This window comes from Rattus norvegicus, chromosome 10, assembly GCF_036323735.1.
Source record: "Rattus norvegicus strain BN/NHsdMcwi chromosome 10, GRCr8, whole genome shotgun sequence".
Classification (NCBI taxonomy): domain Eukaryota; kingdom Metazoa; phylum Chordata; class Mammalia; order Rodentia; family Muridae; genus Rattus; species Rattus norvegicus.
Window position 1 is genome coordinate 63,267,946 of NC_086028.1, and position 18,592 is coordinate 63,286,537.

Below are 18,592 nucleotides of genomic sequence, written 5' to 3' on the forward strand. Positions count from 1 at the left end.
TAATCCAGATTTTTGTTTATTGTTTTCAGCAACCTTTTATTTTCCTGGCAAATGTTTATTTATTAGAGGTGAGACTTTATGAGACTTAGTGGTAGAGGCTGGCTCAAGATTTTGGCAAAGAAACCCCAAAGGCACTAGTGGTTTATAAAAGATACCTTTTTTACATTCCCCTGAGCAGATTTAGTCAAGGCTATCTCACATTTATCCAGTGTCCCAGCAAAGAGAAATTTAAAGGAGTCCCTTAGTCTACTGAGCCGTCTCGAGCCCCTCCCCATTGGGACATCCATCTTAAAGCTCCTTGCTGTTCTGTGATGGTGAGTCTCTGAGTCTCGCTGACTTTCTGGGAAGAAGAAATGAGATAGACTTGGGAAGCTGATTGGGGAAAGAGGTTCAATCATTTGGTGTTTACGGGAGATCCCACTGAAACAGGAGGAAAAGAAACTCAAGGTGACATCCTTCTCTTAGAAGTCTTCCCTAGGAGGGCTTTCCTGCCCAGGAGACAGTCAGCTGGGGTCAAAGGTGGGCTTTGCTCAGCTTAGAGAAGCGGCTTATTCGAAATGGAGCCAAGTCATAGGATGGTGGTAATTTCATGCTTAGCTCATAGAGGACCTTCCCCACAGCAGGGGCCAACTTGAATCCATGACCTGGGAGGAAGAGATTGTGTCATGTATCTTCAAGTATAAACTCTGGACTCTAGAGAGGCTCCCTCCTTACCCAGACAGGGCTACCTCTTCTCATGGTCTTACCCCCAAACCAGAAATTGCCACCTACCACAAGTACCCCCTCTTTTTTTTCACTGCCTATACACCCCGTGTCCAGCCTTCGGCTAAAGCCTGCAGGATCCCCTTTTGGTACTGCAGTAGGTCTGCTCACAGGTACCCCGCCTGCCCATCCTCAAACTCACCAGAGAATCCAGCACCGATGACAATGTTGTCATACTTTGGGTGGCAGTCAAGAATAAAGTGCTCATCGGGAGTATTCTAGAAGGAAAGTCACACCTGTGTCCTCTGAAGATAGGTAGGATCTATAGGCTCTGGCTGGAAGGAACTGGCTGGGGACTCTTTCGAGAGAGAACTGGATGGGGCTGGGGTCTGTTCCCTGCTTGCCCAATCTCCTCTGTTCTCACTGAATAGCTGCCACTCTCCTACGGTGCCATGGACACAGTAGGTTGTCATCTTTGTGAACTAACTTGAGCCAAGATGCCTCGGGCCTGGTGGCATCTGTCTCTTCTCTTTGTCCCCAAGGCCTGCTCAACTGGGAACATCTTGCCAAGAACTGTTTTAGAGCTCTTCTGGGAAATTTAGGGAAGGACTGCCAGGCAAAAGCCTCACCGCCTAATAAAAAGGGAATATGAATAATCTTTAACAGGCCCCTCTCTCATAGAGGTGAACCAACACACAGGAATTAGTTGAAAGTCATGCACTGGGTCAGAGGTCAAATGGAGTCAGGCCTGGCCAGCCATAGGTCTGTCTACCTCCACCCCCACCCCCCATTTTGCAGATTGGAACAGCCTGCAGCCTGCTTACCGTGTACATGCAGCGTTCCATGATGTCTGGCTCTGGCCTCAGGCCTGGTAAATGATCTTTGACAAAGTGGCATAGAATCTGAACGTCTTGGATGTCTGAGAAGGTTTTGGGGCAGTCCCGCTCCTCTGGGTCCACACTGTCACCATGGTGATAGCACACCTACCCGCCCCCCCAACCACCATTGGATGAGCTGTAAAGCTGGCCTTCTGGGCATACCAGCTGGTGAGGGGTGGGCTTGGATACAGGATGTGTCCACCCATCATCCCAATCCCCAATCCCAGCAAGTGCTAGCTATTGTTAGCACCAAGCCCTTATCTTCAGCTCCGCCCCGCGCCTAAGAGCTTATGCTGCAAATGGCCAATAGTGAAGCCGACTCCAGGAGGGTGGTGCTACAGAGGGTTAGCATGGATACCAAGGTCTGCATGGGCACTTGGTAGTGAAGTAGCTTTCTTCGCATTTTCTCCTAACCTTCATCAGCCCTGGGTACTCTGAGGCTGGCAGTCCGTAGATGTGGTGGGGGGCCAGATCCAGACTCAGGATGCATGGGAAAGCTTGTGACACACTATAGCTCCCAGGGACCTTCTCTCGCCAGTAACACACATTGATCCGAAGGGTCTTGGTGCAGGAGGAAGTTGGAGATAAAGGGGGAAGCCATGGTCAGTGACGGCAGGTTCTGGTGGGGTCCTGCGGCCCTTTCATATCCAACCGGTTTTACCTAGTTCTTGTCATGTACGTATGTCACATGCATAGGATATACATTATGCTTCACAAAGGTCTGCAAACCTCTCGTGTCCCTCTTCTCAGTTCTCTCACATAGCAGCGCCCCAACCCTACTTCACTAGCTTTTCAGGAGTTGATACACTTCACATTTATGTAGGGCTATACATCTGCCTGTCTCCCGGAGGCTCTGGTGTACAACACCGGATAGTTTAATCCACCAATAGCCTTTTGGGGTAGCTGCTATTTCCCATATTGGTAAAACTGATGCTTAATGAGGTGAACTCATTGGCCCAACATTGTCCACTAGGAAGTGGCAGATCTGAGGCTCAAAGTCAAGTCTGACTGGCTCCAAGATTTCTCCTCTTAATGACTGACCCTCAGGTCTCCAAGCTCACCCTACCTGGAGAGGCAACTCAATTCCCAGGGGACGAAGAATCCGGTTGGTCCAGGGACCAGCAGTGATGACCAAGCTGTTGGCTTGGTAGCTCTTCAAGGTGGTTTTCACTGTGACAGGTAGACCAGGTCTTATCTCCACTACCTTCTCTCCATCACACACCATGCCTCCTAGCTGACGAATTACATGCTGGAAGGTCAGGGATCAGAGAGATTACTTAGTTGTGTATATGGTTCAACCTGGGAGACCAAGAACCCATCACTTAGGGCAGACAAAAGTGCACAATCTAGTCCCCCCTTTTAAGTGTGCTGAGAGAGGGAGGGAGAGGAAGAGGGAGAGGAAGAGAGACTTGTTTTAAAAATCAGAACCAAAGTCAAAGGGAACAAAGACCTTTATACTGACATGGGCCTAGGGCTGCCTGACTAGGACCAGCATGCCCAGAGAAAGGAGCTGTGTTGCCCTGGGGCTGCATAGCCTCACCTGGAGGGCTCTGAGGGCCTTGTCTGCATAGAGAACACCTCCAGTCTTGTCTAAGAGCCCTACTTCTCCCTTGGTGAACCGAATGTTTGGAAAGCGTTGCTTTAAATGCACTGATGAAAGGCACTCGTGGTCAATCCCCTGCCTAGACAGAGTGGCCTGGATTGTCTTTAATCCTGGATTTTCCTTCATTCCCAGAAACAAGAGTTCAGTCCGCCTGTTTCAAAAGAAAAGGCCAAATCGGTGAAGGGATCTGTCATGGCCCTGGCCACCTAGTCTCACTCCTCAGTGAGGGACTCATGTCTATAGCATTTGCAGCTCCGTCTAATATTCAGAGCACAGGTAAAGCCATCTTGGCGTGCTGGCATTCTCCAGCTGGTTTCCAGACCATTCCCAAGTCCTCCCCTGACACTCACTGTCACTTGTCCCTCCATCCAGTTCTTGACAGCAGAGGTCCTCAGTCCCTATGACCTTTCTTACACCTTGGAAATGCCAAACAAAAGAGCAGGTATCCACTGTGATGTGATTTGATTCCTTACCTCCTCTGGACTAGTCCACAACTTGCCCCATTTCTTTTTCCTTTCTTCCCTTCTATTTTATTCTTCAAAGATTTATTTTTATAATACGTTTTTAAAATTGTGTGTGCACATGAGTATAAGGGCCCACAGAAGTGTCAGATCACTGGGAGCTGGGACACAGACAGCTGTAAACCATCCAACATGGTTTCTGGGAATGGGACTCAGGTCCAGTATACATTAACATCTGGTCATCCCTCTGGCTCTCTGCTCCCTCCTTCTTCCTAACACTGCTTTGACCTTGTGCATTTGCCTGCCTCATTGTTTCTTCTTTTTTCAGGGAAAAGGAGATCTGGTTCTGCTTCTAATCCGGGTGTCACCTTGGTGTGACATTGACTGGTGACTCACTACTCCAAGGCCCCCATTCCTCCTCTGAAACCCAGGACTCCCTTCAGGTCAGTGGCAGTACAGGTGTTTTGCGGTTGCCACAATGCCTGGGCTTGCCACTCACACTGAGTGGACAGAGGCTAGGGATGCCAAGCCTGCAGCGCTCCAGAAGGTCACGCAGACACTGTGGCATTTTCATACACAGGAACAAACACTGATTGGTGCACAGAGCTCCAGCAATAAGCTCAGAGAGTTTCCCTAAACTTCTTTTATCCTTCTTACTCTGTGAGGGAGAGAGCGGTTTCCCTTTGACGCTTCCTCTTTGATGCTCCCTGCCCCACCGCCATAATAGACCATAAGTCCCTTTGAGGAGGAGGGGCGGAGCTATCTAAACAATGGAAGGGTGCCCCTGGCCCTCGGACCGTTCCTAGGTTCCTACGTTCTCTCTTGGCCTTAGTAGCTTCGCAGCCCAGCAGCAGCCTGCTGCATCCCCCGGGTACTGCATATAAAGCTCGTAATAGCCTATAATGGAGCCTCATGGATATTACATGCTTCCAAATCCCACATTATCTGGTCGTGGGGATTAAAGGGAAGACTGGGAGGGGGTAGGAATGCAGTGGGCCTGGGGGCCGGTGTCAGTACACAGAGCCTCGCAGCGTGCCCAATCGATTCGCCACGGCCCCCGCCTACCCACCATTCAGGGTGTGAGAGTGACGCCAGCTCTGCCTCTTCAAAGCTCGGCTCAGGTTAGAGGAGGCAGAATCTGCAGCCAGGAGCCAGTCTCCTTTCTGTAGCCTCCCCAGAGAACTTCAGATTAGTTCTCAAGTCATGAAAACTTGCCCAGTCAACTGCTTGGTCAACAAGATAATTAGGAAACCACCCCAAAGGCTAGAGGGTGTAGCTTAGAGGAGAGCATTTGCCTAGCTCAGACCCAAGCACAAGGGCCTGGATCCCATCCCAGTATCTCCAAAAGGAAAAGAAGAAGCACCCAGTGTTTTGTTTACCATGCTGGGAGTGGAACGGGGGAATTCCTACACACAAGACAAATACCTCGCCAGGCAAGCCACACCCCCGGTCTGGGTCTGAGATGTCTCTTTTTGTTTTGATTTTCTCAAGAAAGGGACTTACTATGCATCCTAGACTGGCCTCAACCTCGAGGTCTTCCAGCCACCGTCTGCCAAGTGTTGGATTTCAGGTAGATGCTGCATGTACTCAGGTGCCCTTGAACCTTTTTACCTGCTGGGCTCCAGGCTAAGTGGAATTGTGGGAAAGACATGGCTTACAGCTCTTCTAAGCAGTCACATGTCAGCTCTCCGGTCCAGAGAAAGATCCCAGAGTGTCTCTTAAGCTCTGCATGCAATATCACAGCCTTGGTCTCTCCTGTACCCTGGCTTACTTCGCCTTCCTCCTTCCGCCTGGCCTTCCTTCTTTCCTTGAATAGAACTCCATTTACAGAGACGTATTGTGTGGGGGAAATGAACTTGTGCCAAGACAACGGGGAAATCTGTCGAATTATGAAATGCTGAGTGATGTTCTAATTCCCAAGCCGTCCTGTGGTGGATGAAGGCAGAGCTCCCCAGCCCGAGGAGTAATCACCGAGCTGATTCCGCCGAATGTAATTGCTCCGATTGTAATCATTTTGCTCCAGCTCTCTGCCCCTGTGGCATTTATTCCTTAGCCCAGATATTGATCTAACAGTGGGAAATTTTCCATCTGAATCCGTGATGCCGGACCCTCCCCAAGTCCGAAGATGTGTTTGGGAAATTCTCATTTTCCGTGGATCACAGCTGAGCTATTTGGCCTGAGGGAAACCGTGCACCGTTGGAGAAATGCCTTGGATTGGAGAGAGATTTTTTTTTTTTTTTGACCATTATGAGCAAATCGGAAATAAATGTAAAACACTGCCTGGAAATGCAAAGGCCTGTCATTATGGGAGATAGGTGAGGGGCTCCTGTGGGAAATGCTCAGGGAATTGGAAATCAGTCAATCAAAACCAGGATCAGAAACCGGGCCTTTCCCCCAGTATGAAGACAGATGACTTCCACAGGCAGATTGAAAATCATTTAAATGCTTATTTTCTTAATGGTTTTTCCTGGAGCCCAATAAATAGACTACTGATTCTGCATCAATTTCTTACGCCTGTGCTTAGGGACCCCCTCCTCCTTTTTTTTTTTTTTTTTTTTTTAAGCTCACACCCAAGCTACAAAGTTTAAGAAAAAAGGTGAAAGGGACAAAAGTCTCTCTACAGAGAGGGGGAAAACTAAGAAATAAATAGTCAGGGTGAGTCTAGAGAGGCACTGAGACCCTAGAGTTACCAGGGAACCCTAGCAAGTTTGCAACTCCCACCTCCCAGAATGCCCGTCACCTTAATAGGAAGCCCTTGGTATGGACTACACCTTCCTCACGGCCCACTTCGCGCCAGCACTGAGAAGAGGCTGTTGAAGAACCCTCTGGACGGTTGACCCCTCTGTGTCCCATGCCACAGGAGCTGGTGATTAATCAGGAATCTCCAGCCGTTACTAAAGTAGGGCTAGCGGTCAGCGGGGAGAGGAGAACAGGGAGGGGGGGGGGTAGACAACTCTCCCTGAACCTTCCATTTCCCAGCTCGGGGGCTCTGGCTGTCTTTGTCTTTGCTCCAGTTCAAAGTGCCAGCTCTCAGCATCACCTTGGGGAAGGGCCCCCGTAATGGCTGCTGTCTTTGTAGGTTTGGGAACGGCTTCTCTGTATTTCATCTTCTGCTCAGTGGGCCGAGGTGGAATTGGTTAACAAAGATTGCTCCAGGGAGGGGATGTGGCTGACAAGCCAGACACTTCGCAGGCACAGGAAGCAGCAGCTGCGGAGGGGGCCACCAGGTTCTGCCAGCAGCTGTACTGCCTACGGCTGTGATCTTGTCTGATATTGTCAGTGAAGCAGGGGCAGCCGGGGTCAGGAGCTGGATAGTAGAACTCAAAGGGAGAAGGCGGGGCAGGAAAGAGCCGGTCTCAGAGCCTGGCTTTTCTATTGGTACCAGCATCCCGGCTGTACACATCACAAAAGACTCAGGCCTTATGATCCGACACAAGTCATTGTCTGTTCCCAGAATATATGCAAATAACCTTAGCCCACCCGTGTTTCATACGCGCTTTCACAGGAAGCAGAACAGGAGAACTGGGCAACCTCCCCCCACCGCTGGCTCGGAAAGGTTTCTGCGGTTTTTCAAATCATCATCAGATGACATTAAATACATTCATTTCTATCGTTTATCTTACGGTATTACGCCAGCGTGTCTAGAAGGATCTAGAGAGAAGCTCGGACGACAAAGATGATGAAATCATTTAGAAAATCAAAATTAGGAGCAAAGCTAAGGCAATTTGGATGGCACTCAGCCCAAAGGTGGAGAATCAGATTCCATTCCGAGAGCGGCGGTGTCTGTACTACATCCCACACAGTACAGGGAATAAAAAAAAAAAAGAAAGAAAGCCTAGCACACGTGGGTAAATTAGGGTAGCCGTAAGAAAGGAGCTGTTAATGATGGACTAGCAGCAGCGACAATAATAATACTTAGCATTCCATCGTGCTTTGAAGGGTTTAAAGCACATTCACATTACTCTTCATTTGTCTTAATTGGAGCTGGGAGACGTCTGAGCACTGCTTTCATACAGGTTATGGCACCACGCACAGGAGCGCTTTTCAAACCTGGGATCACTTAGGCCTGAATCTGGAGGTCGGCACTGCCAACACAGCCGGTTTGGACCAAATCTAGCTTCTTGTCTATTTAATCCACAAGTTAGGATAGTTTCTATATCCTTTTCAGTGGTTAATTTTTAGAAATCTAAAGCAGAGCACTATTGCACACAAATATGGAGCAGAGTGGTAGCTCAGGCCCAGAAGGTGCTCAAGTGGCTAAAGCAAGGAGATCTCAAGTTTGAAGTCAGTCTAGGTGACATAGCACATCTGGGGCCAGTGACAAAATAAAATCTTGTCTCTAAAGGGAGGGTAGGTGGTGAGATGGCTCCGTGGTTAGAGCACTGGCTGCTCTTGCTGGAGCCCCAGGTTTGATTCCCAGCACCCATATGATGGTAAACAACTGTCTGTTCTTGGGGATATGACACCCCCTTCTGACCTCCATGGGCACCAGATACAGGATACACATACATATACACAGATAATATACTCATACATATAAAAAATTAAGATAGGGAGGATCGAATCTGGGCTCAGTTCTCAGTACGGCTCACAACTGTACTCTGTAAATGCATTTCCAAGGATCAAATTCCTTCTGGTAGCTCGAAGGGCAGCAGGCATGTATGAGTTGTACACACATATATGCAGCAAAGCACTCAAACACATAAAAATTAAGTTTTTAAAAAATTTAAAAATAAACCTTTAAAAAGCACAAGGAAATAGCATGAAATTCAGATTTTCAGCGTCTTGAAATAAAGTGGTTTTTTTTTTTTTTTTTTTTTTTTTTAGAAATAAAGTCTTATTGGAACACATCCAGGTTCATTTATTTGCATCTTTGACTGCTTTCGCACTACAATGGCAGACTTGAATATTTGCAAGAGACCATATGGTGGAGAAGCCTAGCATACTTCCTGTGTGGCTTACAGAATAAGTTTGCTGACCCCTGCTCCAAACCGAGAGTGTAGTAATTCAGTGATGTACAGTAATGCCTTAGGACTGCTACACAGCCGGTAGTGACACACGCCTGCAGTCCCCAATACTCCAGAGACTGAGGGTCGTCGATGGGACCCGGAGCTTTGAGGTAACACAAAGAGACCTTGTAAAAACAACCTGAAGGAGAGGAGGGGGAGGAGGAAGGAGAAGAGGAAGAATGAGAAGAAGAGGAAGAAGAGGAGAAATTAGGGGACAGGAGAGGGAGAGAGGGAGAGGGGAAGAGAAACACCCTAACCTTCAGTAGCTTCCCTTTTCACGTATATAAAACAGTGGAACGGGCTGGAGGGATGGCTCAGTGGTTAAGAGCACCCAACTGCTCTTCCAGAGGTCCTGAGTTCAATTCCCAGCAACCACATGGTGGCTCACAACCATCTGTAAAGAGATCGGATGCCCTCTTCTGGTGTATCTGAAGACAGCTACAGTGTACTCATATATAATAAATAAATAAATCTTTAAAAAAAAAAAAAAACCACGATCATGGAGCTGTACATGTGAAGAGAATGGCCCTGCCTGAGATGCTTGGGACCACATGCGTTTCTGGCCTCTTCGGGGTTTGATACATGGATGCATCCAAATCCTGGATCTCAAGTTTGTGCAGCCTTTAATCACTGTACTCTCCTGCCTCTTTCCTGAGTGTTGGCATTAAAGGAGTGCACCACCATACCCAGTGTCATGGGGAGCTGGGGATCAAACCCAGGGCCTCACACAAGCTAGGCAAGTACTCTGCCAACTGAGATACATCCCCATGTCCTTGTTGGCCCCCCTCCCCTTTTGTTTCCTCTTGATCTTCCTCCTCTGTAGCCCAACAGACCCAGTATAGTGGGGAGAGACTTCCAACGTACCAGGCACTGTGCCGAGTATTTTCCAATCTTTTATTTAACCTTCAAAAATCTCTATAAGGTACAGAGATCCCAACCACACAGCAGGTAGAAGTTGAGGCAGGAAGTAAACCCAAACTGTGTGACACCAGGCATTTCATGATTGCCTGTCTGTCAACATTTGCTGGACAGACTTCTGCCCTTCAAGGCTCAGGCTCATCCCCTACCTTATAGTGCTCACAGGCAACAGCCAGAGAAGGATCCCTTTGTCAGACCACTCCTCAGAAAGACATTCTCCTTTATTTGGGTGCTGGGTGTATTAGCTGTCTCTGAATAAATCCTTAATTAGCTGCCCTGGCTGTATTTGCATAATGGATTTCACTTTGTTCTTAAGTTAATGGTGTTTTTGTAACAGAACAGTAACCTCTTGGTTCGCAGCCATTAAAATAACTGCCACCCTGTAGGGCAGAGCCAGGGTTGTGTAAAAGAGGTTCAGTTAAGAGTTCAGAGGAGTAAAAGGGGAAGCAGCAGTGGTTTCTGCTTCCTTCCCTAGGAGGGTCAGAAAGGCCATTGTCAGAGGAACCCTAAGGTTTGGAGAGAACCACAGGGCAACAGGGAGCTGTTGCAGGGTCACTTTCTGGCAAACAGTCTGTCCCCTGGAACACCCTCATTTTGTTCCCAGGGGATAATGCATTTGTAGGGTTGTTGTGGGGGTGAAGGTGCAGCCTAGAAAGATAGGATACTAGGAGGCAGGAGAGATGGCTCAGTGGTTAAGAGTATTTGTTGGGGGTTGGGGATTTAGCTCAGTGGTAGAGCGCTTGCCTAGCAACCGCAAGGTCCTGGGTTCGGTCCCCAGCTCCGAAAAAAGAAAAAAAAAAAAAAGAGTATTTGTTGCCCTTGCAGAGGATGCAGTTCCCAGTGCCCACATGGCAGCTTGCAACTGTCTGTAACTCCAGTTCCGAGGTCTGATACTCTTGTTTGACTTCTCTGGGCACCCGGCACCAAGCACATATGTAGTTGCATATACAAGTATGTAGAAAAAACATCCATACATAAGTATTTTTAAGTTAGGACATGAGTAAGAATATAGATCTTGGCCCAGGCCCTGTAAGATGGCTCCAGGCCTGCTCTAGATACCTGCCCATGGTGTTTCTCTAAGTTCTCAGAACACAACCTGTAGGAGACTTGGACATAGGGTCTAACTAGGCCTGGAACTCTGAGCTGACAGAGGCCAGCAGAGTCGGTGGAGAGACCGTGACAGTGAGCAGAAGGCCTCCCCACGACCAGCTCCTCCCTCTTGGGCTTGTGTCCCTCCAGTTGCATTTCAAGTCCACGCCTTACAGTACCACACCTTCAAAGCACCCGAGGGGCAGATCCCCCACATTCCTGGTCTTCCTCCCTTGCCCACCTGTGCAACTGGGCTCCAGCTTCACGCTCCAGCTGGGCCCATGTCCGATAACATTCATCCATCATCCTTGTGTAGAAGTCCTCGGGGTAAGCCTTTCTGATTATGCGGCTCTGTCCATGTGAGCTTCCTCGGGAATGGGGAAGAAGGAACTAGAAGCAGGGGACAAGAAAGACAATGGAAGCAACTGCCCTTGGGCTCAGCCTTCCCTTTGTTCTTTAGGAGCCATCTCATACTTCCCATGGTCCCTTCTCCCTTCTGGTCCCGGGGATTGAACCTTTGGCCTTGCACACACAAAGCCTTGCAGATGAGCTATTGCCTTAGACCTCTTTTTATTTCTTATTTGAGACATAATCTTGTTAGGTAGCACAGGAAGGCTTTGAGTATGCAATCCCCCTGCATCAGTCTTCTGAGCAACTGGGATTTTTAGGCCCTTGTCACCAGGCCTAGATATTTTTAAATATTTTCATACAATCCTTCCAGGTCTCCTTGCAGCCCACTGACTGGCCAGGCATTCGGGTTAGCAGTACTTCAGCACTGACTAAGTTTTTCCTTTTGTAAATTGCCCTCTCAGTCAGCCACACATCCCTTCGTTAGTAACCTTCTATTAGTCCACTGTATTCACATCCCACTTAGACGCCCAGAAAAGCAAGATCAGAAAGAACCTTCCAGATTATGCAAATCTAGCCCCTTGGTTTTATGGATATGGAAAAGGATGTCATCTCACTGAGCCTTCAGGTACTCAGGGTAAGGGAACAACCTTGGGATTGGGGGTGGGGTGAAACAAAATGGAGATTGTCTGCAGGTTGTGACAGGAATCCCTTGGGCTTTGGGCAAACATAGAGGAATTGAAGACAATTCCCAGGAAATGGTAACCAACTTGGAGAGCTGCAAGGCAGAATGGAAAGGAAGAAGCCACTGAGGTAGAAACCACAGCTTGACTGGTTGCATAGGCCACACCCCTGAGGGGGCCTGCAGGGTCCCCAGTGCCACCTTCATTTACAGAAGTCATGTGACCACTTTTCCTTTAAGGAAAAGAAGACCTGTGTCTTAGTTCCCAGGGCATCAAGTGAAGAGGCAGCTGTTACCCAAAGGTGGCAGAATCAACAGCAGCTCCTGGGAGGTTCTGGAAGGAGCGGCTGAGAAAACACAGCTTCCCCCAAAGCTGGTACATCAGCCTTTGCCTCTAGGCAAAACTGTCTTTATTTAAGGTTACCCAGAGCAGAACTGATTCTTTTTCTGGTTGGATCTACCATTTGGACAAAGAAAAGACCGGGTGGCAAGAATGAAGAGAGGTGGGGCACTTCTCGATTCTTGAGTGGTGGGAATTTCCTTTGAATTATCAAGATCCGCGTGCAGTGACTGCAAACACGCAAAGCGCTCAGAATTCCTGAGGTCCGGCCCTTTGGCTTCACCTATAGCCGGCAAGTTCTGGAGAGCCCTCCCTAGGAGAGGAAAGGGGATGGGACAGGGTACCTGCTCCAGCAGGAGGACCTTCTTGGAATTCTGGGCCAGGTGGTACGCGGTAAAACAGCCCTGGACGCCTGCTCCAATCACAATAGCATCCCAGAGATCTGTCTGAGCAGCCATGATGCCACAAAACCCACGAAGGAGAAGGCAAACAAAGGCACCTCCAGGCTAGAGGGGGAGGAGAAAGGCAAAGTCCAGTTAAGCTAGTGTTCCCAAAATCCCTTGGGGCCAGTGTCCTTGTCCTTCTTTCCCTCCCAGAAAAGCCTGGCACGGGGCTCAGCCTCCGCCTCCCCCTGCAGAGCAGAGCTGGGTAGACTGATTTGTGAGGTTTCGCCCGGCTCAGCTGCCAGCCTCACCCTTGTATCCCTCTAACTTGCTATTCTTGGCTCAATTATTGTCATGCAAATGGGCGCCTTCCCATGCCACCTTCCTGTCTCATTATGATCTTTGTCTCAGGACTTCGGCCCTGGAATTTCAATGCCTCCTAGACCAAGCTGGGCACCGGGAATGCTGCCTCCCCCTGCTGGCTTTTCCTCTCTGCAGCTTGACTTCCTCCAGAGATCTTCAGGGGCAGCTAAGAACTTGGCAGGATGCCCAGGGTTTGGCCCTCCTCCCTGGCGGGTGGGGAGGTCAGGGAGTAGATGCAGGGGCCAACTGGGAGGGCAGTTTTGTGATTATGAAATCATTCTCGGTGTGTTTTACTTTCTTGTTGAAAAAGGAGAATAAATGATACTGGGGGAAAAAAAAAAACTAGGAAAGGACGGCGAGAGGAAGGACCTTGTCCTCGGGCACACGGGGAGCCAGGCGCTAGCTCAGCACACATAGGGGCCATGTGTAGAGAAGCCTTCTGTGCCAGGCAGCAGGCTCAATGGGTATTGTTACAGACACTGGGGACAGAGCCAGAGTTGGCAGGTCCTGATTCTTATACAATTTGGGGGTCCATTTTAAGATAAAAGAAAAGGGGGGATTGGAGGCACAGCTCAGCGGTAGACTTTTGTGTTTGGCATGCTTGAGGTCCTGGGTTCAATACTCAGCACTAAAAATAAAAGAGAGAGAAAAAAAGAAAAAATTAGTCATGCAAAATTAGATGGCAGGACTTTGAAGAGACCGCTCAATTAGGGAGCCCCATGGTTGAAGTTTTATTAGCTTCCTGGTAAATCTGCCTCTGAATACATTATCTCATTAAATTCTCTGGTTTTTCTGTGTATTTTTATCCTCATTTTTTTTTTTTTTGGCAGATTCTAGATGGCCTCAAGTTCTCTGTCAGTCTTCTCATCACATGCTTGCCTAGTAGAATACAGTGACGGCCACACTCTAGCCCATGCCTTTGGACAACATCCTCTTCTTGCCTTGAAGAATTCGCTCTCAGACCCTTAACCACCATGTTAGAAGTCTAGCCACTCTGTGAGAGAGAGAAGACGAGAAAAGTCCCAGGATGACACCGACAGTCACATGTTAAGAGAGAAGCTATTTTGGACCTTGTGTCCAGACCAACTAACCACCACCGAGTGACCCATGACCCAACAGCCAAGCTGTGTCAGCATTCCTCAGTTTTATGAAGTAAAATAAAATGCTTTTTAGACCCTAACTTTTGAGGATGGTTGTTTATAATCATAAAAACAGACAAAACAAGGGGTTGGGAATTTAGCTCAGTGGTAGAGCGCTTGCCTAGGAAGCGCAAGGCCCTGGGTTCGGTCCCCAGCTCCGAAAAAAAAGAAAAAGAAAAAAAAAAAAAAAAAAAAACAGACAGGGATCTGGGTGTGCCAAGATGCTAAGACTTGAACCAGGTCTCTCTGCTCCAAAACTTACTTGTTCTTGTGTCTTCTTTCTTTTCTGGACATAGGGTCTCATGCACTGCTCAACTGGCCTCCAATCTGCTTTGCCTCTGAGGGTGACCTTGAGCTTCTGGTTCTTCTGCCCCTGTCTTCTGGAATATAAACCTGCACCATCACATCGGTTTAATGTGGTGCTGAGGATCAAACCCAGGGCTTCACATGTGTCACCTGAGTTACCGCCCTGCCTGGGGACACTTCCCCCTCACTACAATGCTGTAGTGACAGTGAAAGCTTATAGTCACGATTCTGATTTTAACATTTTGTTCTTTTTCTGGTGGCCATACAGTGAAAGAGAGAAAATAGTGATGTGGGGACACATAAGACTGCAGGGAGTTGTCCCACCTCAGCACAGTAGCTATTGAAGCCCCAGCAACACTTCTGGTCCACAGGCAACCCCCAGAGTAGCCTTACCAACTAGCGGTCTTCTGGCTGGTCTTTCCTTTCTAGTAAAATAGGAACCCAAAGAAGGACTGCCATTTGACTGGGTTGGTTTTTTTTTTTTTTTCCTTCTGAGAGAGGGAAAAAAAATAGAGTCTAAAGGTCACTGCATTCTGTCCCCTCACCCCACAGAGGACAGGATAACATCTGCCTCATCGCTGGACAGATTCCTTACAGTAAAATAATAGCAGATATAACCAAGAAAAATATGGTACCCTGAGTGTGCAAGGGCTTGATAGAAATATATAAGATCGGCCCCTGGATTTCTTGTGATAAGATGTCAGTGGAGATGAACAGCTTGCACGCAAGGGAAAGCAGGCAATAAATCCTTGCATGGAAGTGTGCCCAGTCTCACCAGCAGGCAAAGAGAAGGGAATTAAATAACTCTTTAAGGTATTATTATGTGTCTATTAAATAAACAAAAATAAAGGCGATACGACCTTCTGTTGTCCCTGTTGCAGGTGGCGTGTATACAGGGGCCTGTGGCATGTCCGGGGACCACGGACAATAGGACGAAATAGTTCAAACACTCTGACCTAGAAATTCTATTTAGCGAACTATTCCCTCAGGGGAGGAAAAGGCATTTGTATGAAGACATGCATATTTGAGCTCTTATACTATTAAAAAAATAATAATGGAAACGATCCAACGTCAGGGAATAGCTCAGCAAACGCTGACAAGCTGATACAATGCAGCACTGTGTGGCGATTCCAAATGGCAGACACGAGGACCCTGCTTTGTAGAAATGGGGATATGAAATTGATAGAGACACAACACAAACGGCACACTGGTTACAGCCATGACTTCTGTGCATGCTGATCAAAGAGCTAAGAAGAAATTGGTGGTGAGGTAATTGAGCTTAATTCTCATTAGTTCTCGTAGTCTATAAAAATGGTGCCTCCATTCACAATTTATAAAAGGAGGAGAAATCCCCAGGGGAAGCGAATGCTTCACTTCTTCTCCCTGGTTACTGGATCCAGGACCTGGGAAGTTCTTCTTTGTTTTAATCTCAGTCCTTCCTGCTGCCCGATATTGTTCAGCCCTCCGTGGAAGCTGCAGGGAAGCTGCAGAGCCTCTCTCTATTTCCCCCACCCCCGTTTAATATAATATCCCTTCAGAGATGAAATGACAATCCCATTTCCCCGTCCCTACTTCACAAGCCTGCCCTGGATTCCTGAACTCAAGCATTCTGCTTCTTGTTAAGAATTTCAAACGGTGGCTTCTCCGAAAGCCGACACTGGCCACGGCCCAACCTTGAAAGGAAAAGCAAATCTGTTTCTAAAGGTTTCCCCTTCTATCAGGATTGCCTGTCCTTGTGGATGTCCTGACAGGGGCAGGCAGAGAGAAGCGATCCCCTCAAATTCCATTTTAACACCCATTCCAGATCGGAGGAATATTAAAGGGCGAGCCAACAGCCCTACACCTTGCTGCTTGTATGTGTCAGCAGCCGCGGCTCATGTCCTGGGGCAGAGACGCTGAAGATGTGAGGGCTGAACTGCTCATCCGATGGCTTGATTGACACTTTGCAGACAGGGGTGGAAGAAGCGAGCCGGGGAAGCAGCAAGCTGTACAGCTCAGAAATAATGAGAGGACCCGAATGGAGAGAGAGCAGAATAAATAAGAGAGACCTAGGAGTGGAGAGGGAGAGCCTTCTGCTCTGTTTTCTTCCCTGTCCCACTTTGCCAAGGAGCTGAAGCCTAGGGCAAGGAGGTAGGCAGACAGGGGATGAGCCCTACCCTGAAGGCAGATCCTGCCGGCTGCGGGCTGCGGGCTGTGGGCTCCTAGCTCCCGGGTGCCTGGGTTTCTGAATCCTCAAGAGGATACCAGTTGTGGCAAGGCAAAGACCAGGCTTTGCGAGCAATTTGCACACACATCACTGATCCACTGTTCTGTCTCGCGTTGATTTCCCCCTTCGTTTCTGATCCCCTTAGGTCAGGTCATCTACCTATCTTTAAAGACATCCCTTTAAATGGCAAATCTGGACAGGTTACTCCTCATGAAAATTTTCCTCATAGCTGCCTTTTCCTATCAGGATAAAAATCGGAACTCCTTAGCTTGGTGCACAGATCGCTTTCATTCTGACCTCTGCTGGCTCCCACAGCTCCACCATTGACCCTTTCCCCCTGAGCTCTTGGCACCCTAGCAACGCTGAGTGGAGAGAGGCTCTGCCACCCACTGGATTTCCAAAGTCCCAGGCACCCCCAGACACCCCCAAGCAGATGCAGTCTTTCCTGTACTGCCTCTCCATCCTGCAGAGACTCCATGATAACAATACGCATATTGTGCTGTAATTGTCTGAATGTCTGCCTTCCCCCTACGCCTCTTAAAAGGAGGGAGTCATTCTATTGTCATTTTTTTTTGTAGGTAATACATACACATGGAACAACAGTAAAATGTACAAAAAGGAACGCTGTGGAAAGTCTCTCTTTCACCCATCCCCAGAGCTCAATTGTCCTATCGGATGCAACACTGTTGCTGTTGTCTTTTGTATCTTTCCAGAGGTGTTCTGAGTATACAAACATGCTTACACGGCATGTACGGTGCTGTGTGTGTGTGTGTGTATTCCTATGTAACATTCTGGTATTTTCATTACCTTTATCTTGGCCATCCACATCAATCATAAGGGGTTGGCACTCTTTCATGATGGCTGCAGAGTATACATGGGTATGAAGGAGGCGTTTGGTACGGAGACAGCATGCATACATGCTTGTGACGGGTGGCAGGGTTTTCTGGTCATAACACATGTCCTAGGGCTCTCTGGTTTGTTCTGGTGCTGGGTGTTCAGCGAGGGGAGATGCCCCTCTGAGCTGCCCAGGTTGCTCCCCCTGCGTGTAGTGGTATAGGTGAGACACTTGGAGGCTCTGCCTCTTGCTCCCTGGCCTTCCTCTAATTTTGTGTTTATTAAATGGCAGCTGGTCAGAGTCAACGCTGCATCCCCAGCATACAACGGTGCAATCACAAGGCTGGTTCCAAGGAAGAGAGATGAATAAAAAGTCCTGAGAACTAGGACTGACAACACTACAGAAATGTTAAATCACCCTTTGTCTGACAGAGTTAGGGTGCAACTCTAGAAGGACACTCTCAAGCCTGGCACAGTGGGACACACCTGTAACCCAAGCACTTGAGAAGCTAAGGCAGGAGGAGCAGGAATTTAAAGCCATCCTCGGCTACATAGCAAGTTTGAAGCTAGCCTGGGCTTCATAAGACCCTACTGTTGTCTTGGTTTGGTTTGGTTTTTTGAAACAGGTTTTTTTCTGTGTAGCCCGAGCTGTTCTAGAACTCACTCTGTACACCAAGCTGGCTTCAAATTCAGAGACTTGCCTTGCTTCTGCCTCTCCAGTGCTGGGATTAAAAGCATATGCCACCACTGCCAGATAAGACCCTGTTTTTAAAGGGGGAACATGTAAAATGCCTTTATTAACCATGAAGGTGCATGTCTGTAATGGGAGGCAGAAAGATCGCCACTTCTAGTCTAGCCTGAGATTAGAAAGATCCAATGGTATCGCACACCTTTGATCCCAGAACTAGGGAGGCAGAAGCAGGCAGATCTCTGAATTCAAGGCCAGCCTTATCTACAGAGCTAGTTCTGGGATAGTCAGGGATACATGAAGATACCCTGTCTTGGAAAATAAAGGCCCATTCTCCAAAAAACAAGGACTGGGGTTATAGCCAAGAGGAACCTTTTTTTTTTTCTTTTTTTTTTCGGAGCTGGGGACCGAACCCAGGGCCTTGCGAGTGTTAGGCAAGCGCTCTACCACTGAGCTAAATCCCCAACCCCAAGAGGAACCTTTGACTAGCATGAACAAACTAACTCTCACAGAGTTCACTAGGACAAGGAAATGCACTAAAAATGATGTGGGAAAATGACGTGAGAAAACGTCCCAAAAGAACAGTGAATCTTGGGGTTGGGGATTTGGCTCAGTGGTAGAGCGCTTACCTAGGAAGCACAAG

At 48.2% G+C, this 18,592-nt stretch overlaps 1 protein-coding gene and 1 long non-coding RNA gene across 9 annotated transcripts; one reads left to right on the top strand and one right to left on the bottom strand.

Annotated features, from left to right (window-relative positions):
• Window positions 1–13,611, bottom strand: Pipox (pipecolic acid and sarcosine oxidase). Of its 8 annotated transcripts, XM_006246958.3 has the most exons (9): window positions 12,725–13,611; window positions 12,375–12,536; window positions 10,902–11,050; window positions 3,121–3,334; window positions 2,647–2,829; window positions 1,995–2,141; window positions 1,527–1,685; window positions 905–980; window positions 1–644 (listed from the first exon to the last, which is right to left on the bottom strand). In XM_006246958.3, the coding sequence occupies exons 2-9, from the start codon at window positions 12,486–12,488 to the stop codon at window positions 514–516; spliced, it is 1,173 nt and encodes a 390-aa protein (XP_006247020.1). In that variant the 5' UTR covers window positions 12,489–12,536; window positions 12,725–13,611; the 3' UTR covers window positions 1–513. The 8 variants fall into 8 exon arrangements, with proteins under 8 accessions (XP_006247020.1, NP_001012009.1, XP_038941920.1 ...); NM_001012009.1 differs by lacking the exon at window positions 12,725–13,611 and having other exon boundaries at window positions 12,375–12,494; XM_039085992.2 differs by lacking the exons at window positions 10,902–11,050; window positions 12,375–12,536; window positions 12,725–13,611 and adding exons at window positions 5,148–5,852; window positions 6,685–8,393.
• Window positions 9,166–13,956, top strand: LOC102551552 (uncharacterized). Its single transcript, XR_001840242.3, has 2 exons — window positions 9,166–10,987; window positions 13,607–13,956. It is a non-coding gene; the product is annotated as an uncharacterized LOC102551552 (long non-coding RNA).
• Window positions 13,957–18,592: the final 4,636 nt, after the last annotated feature.

Coding starts and splice junctions, on each gene's coding strand:
- Pipox (XM_006246958.3), bottom strand. CDS start 12,488: ATGGCTGCTCAGACAGATCTCTGGGATGCTATTGTGATTGGAGCAGGC. Junction 2,830..3,120: donor AGGCCCTCAGAGCCCTCCAG/GTGAGGCTATGC, acceptor CTGACCTTCCAG/CATGTAATTCGTCAGCTAGG. Junction 645..904: donor CATCGGTGCTGGATTCTCTG/GTGAGTTTGAGG, acceptor TCTTCCTCCCAG/GTCATGGATTCAAGTTGGCC.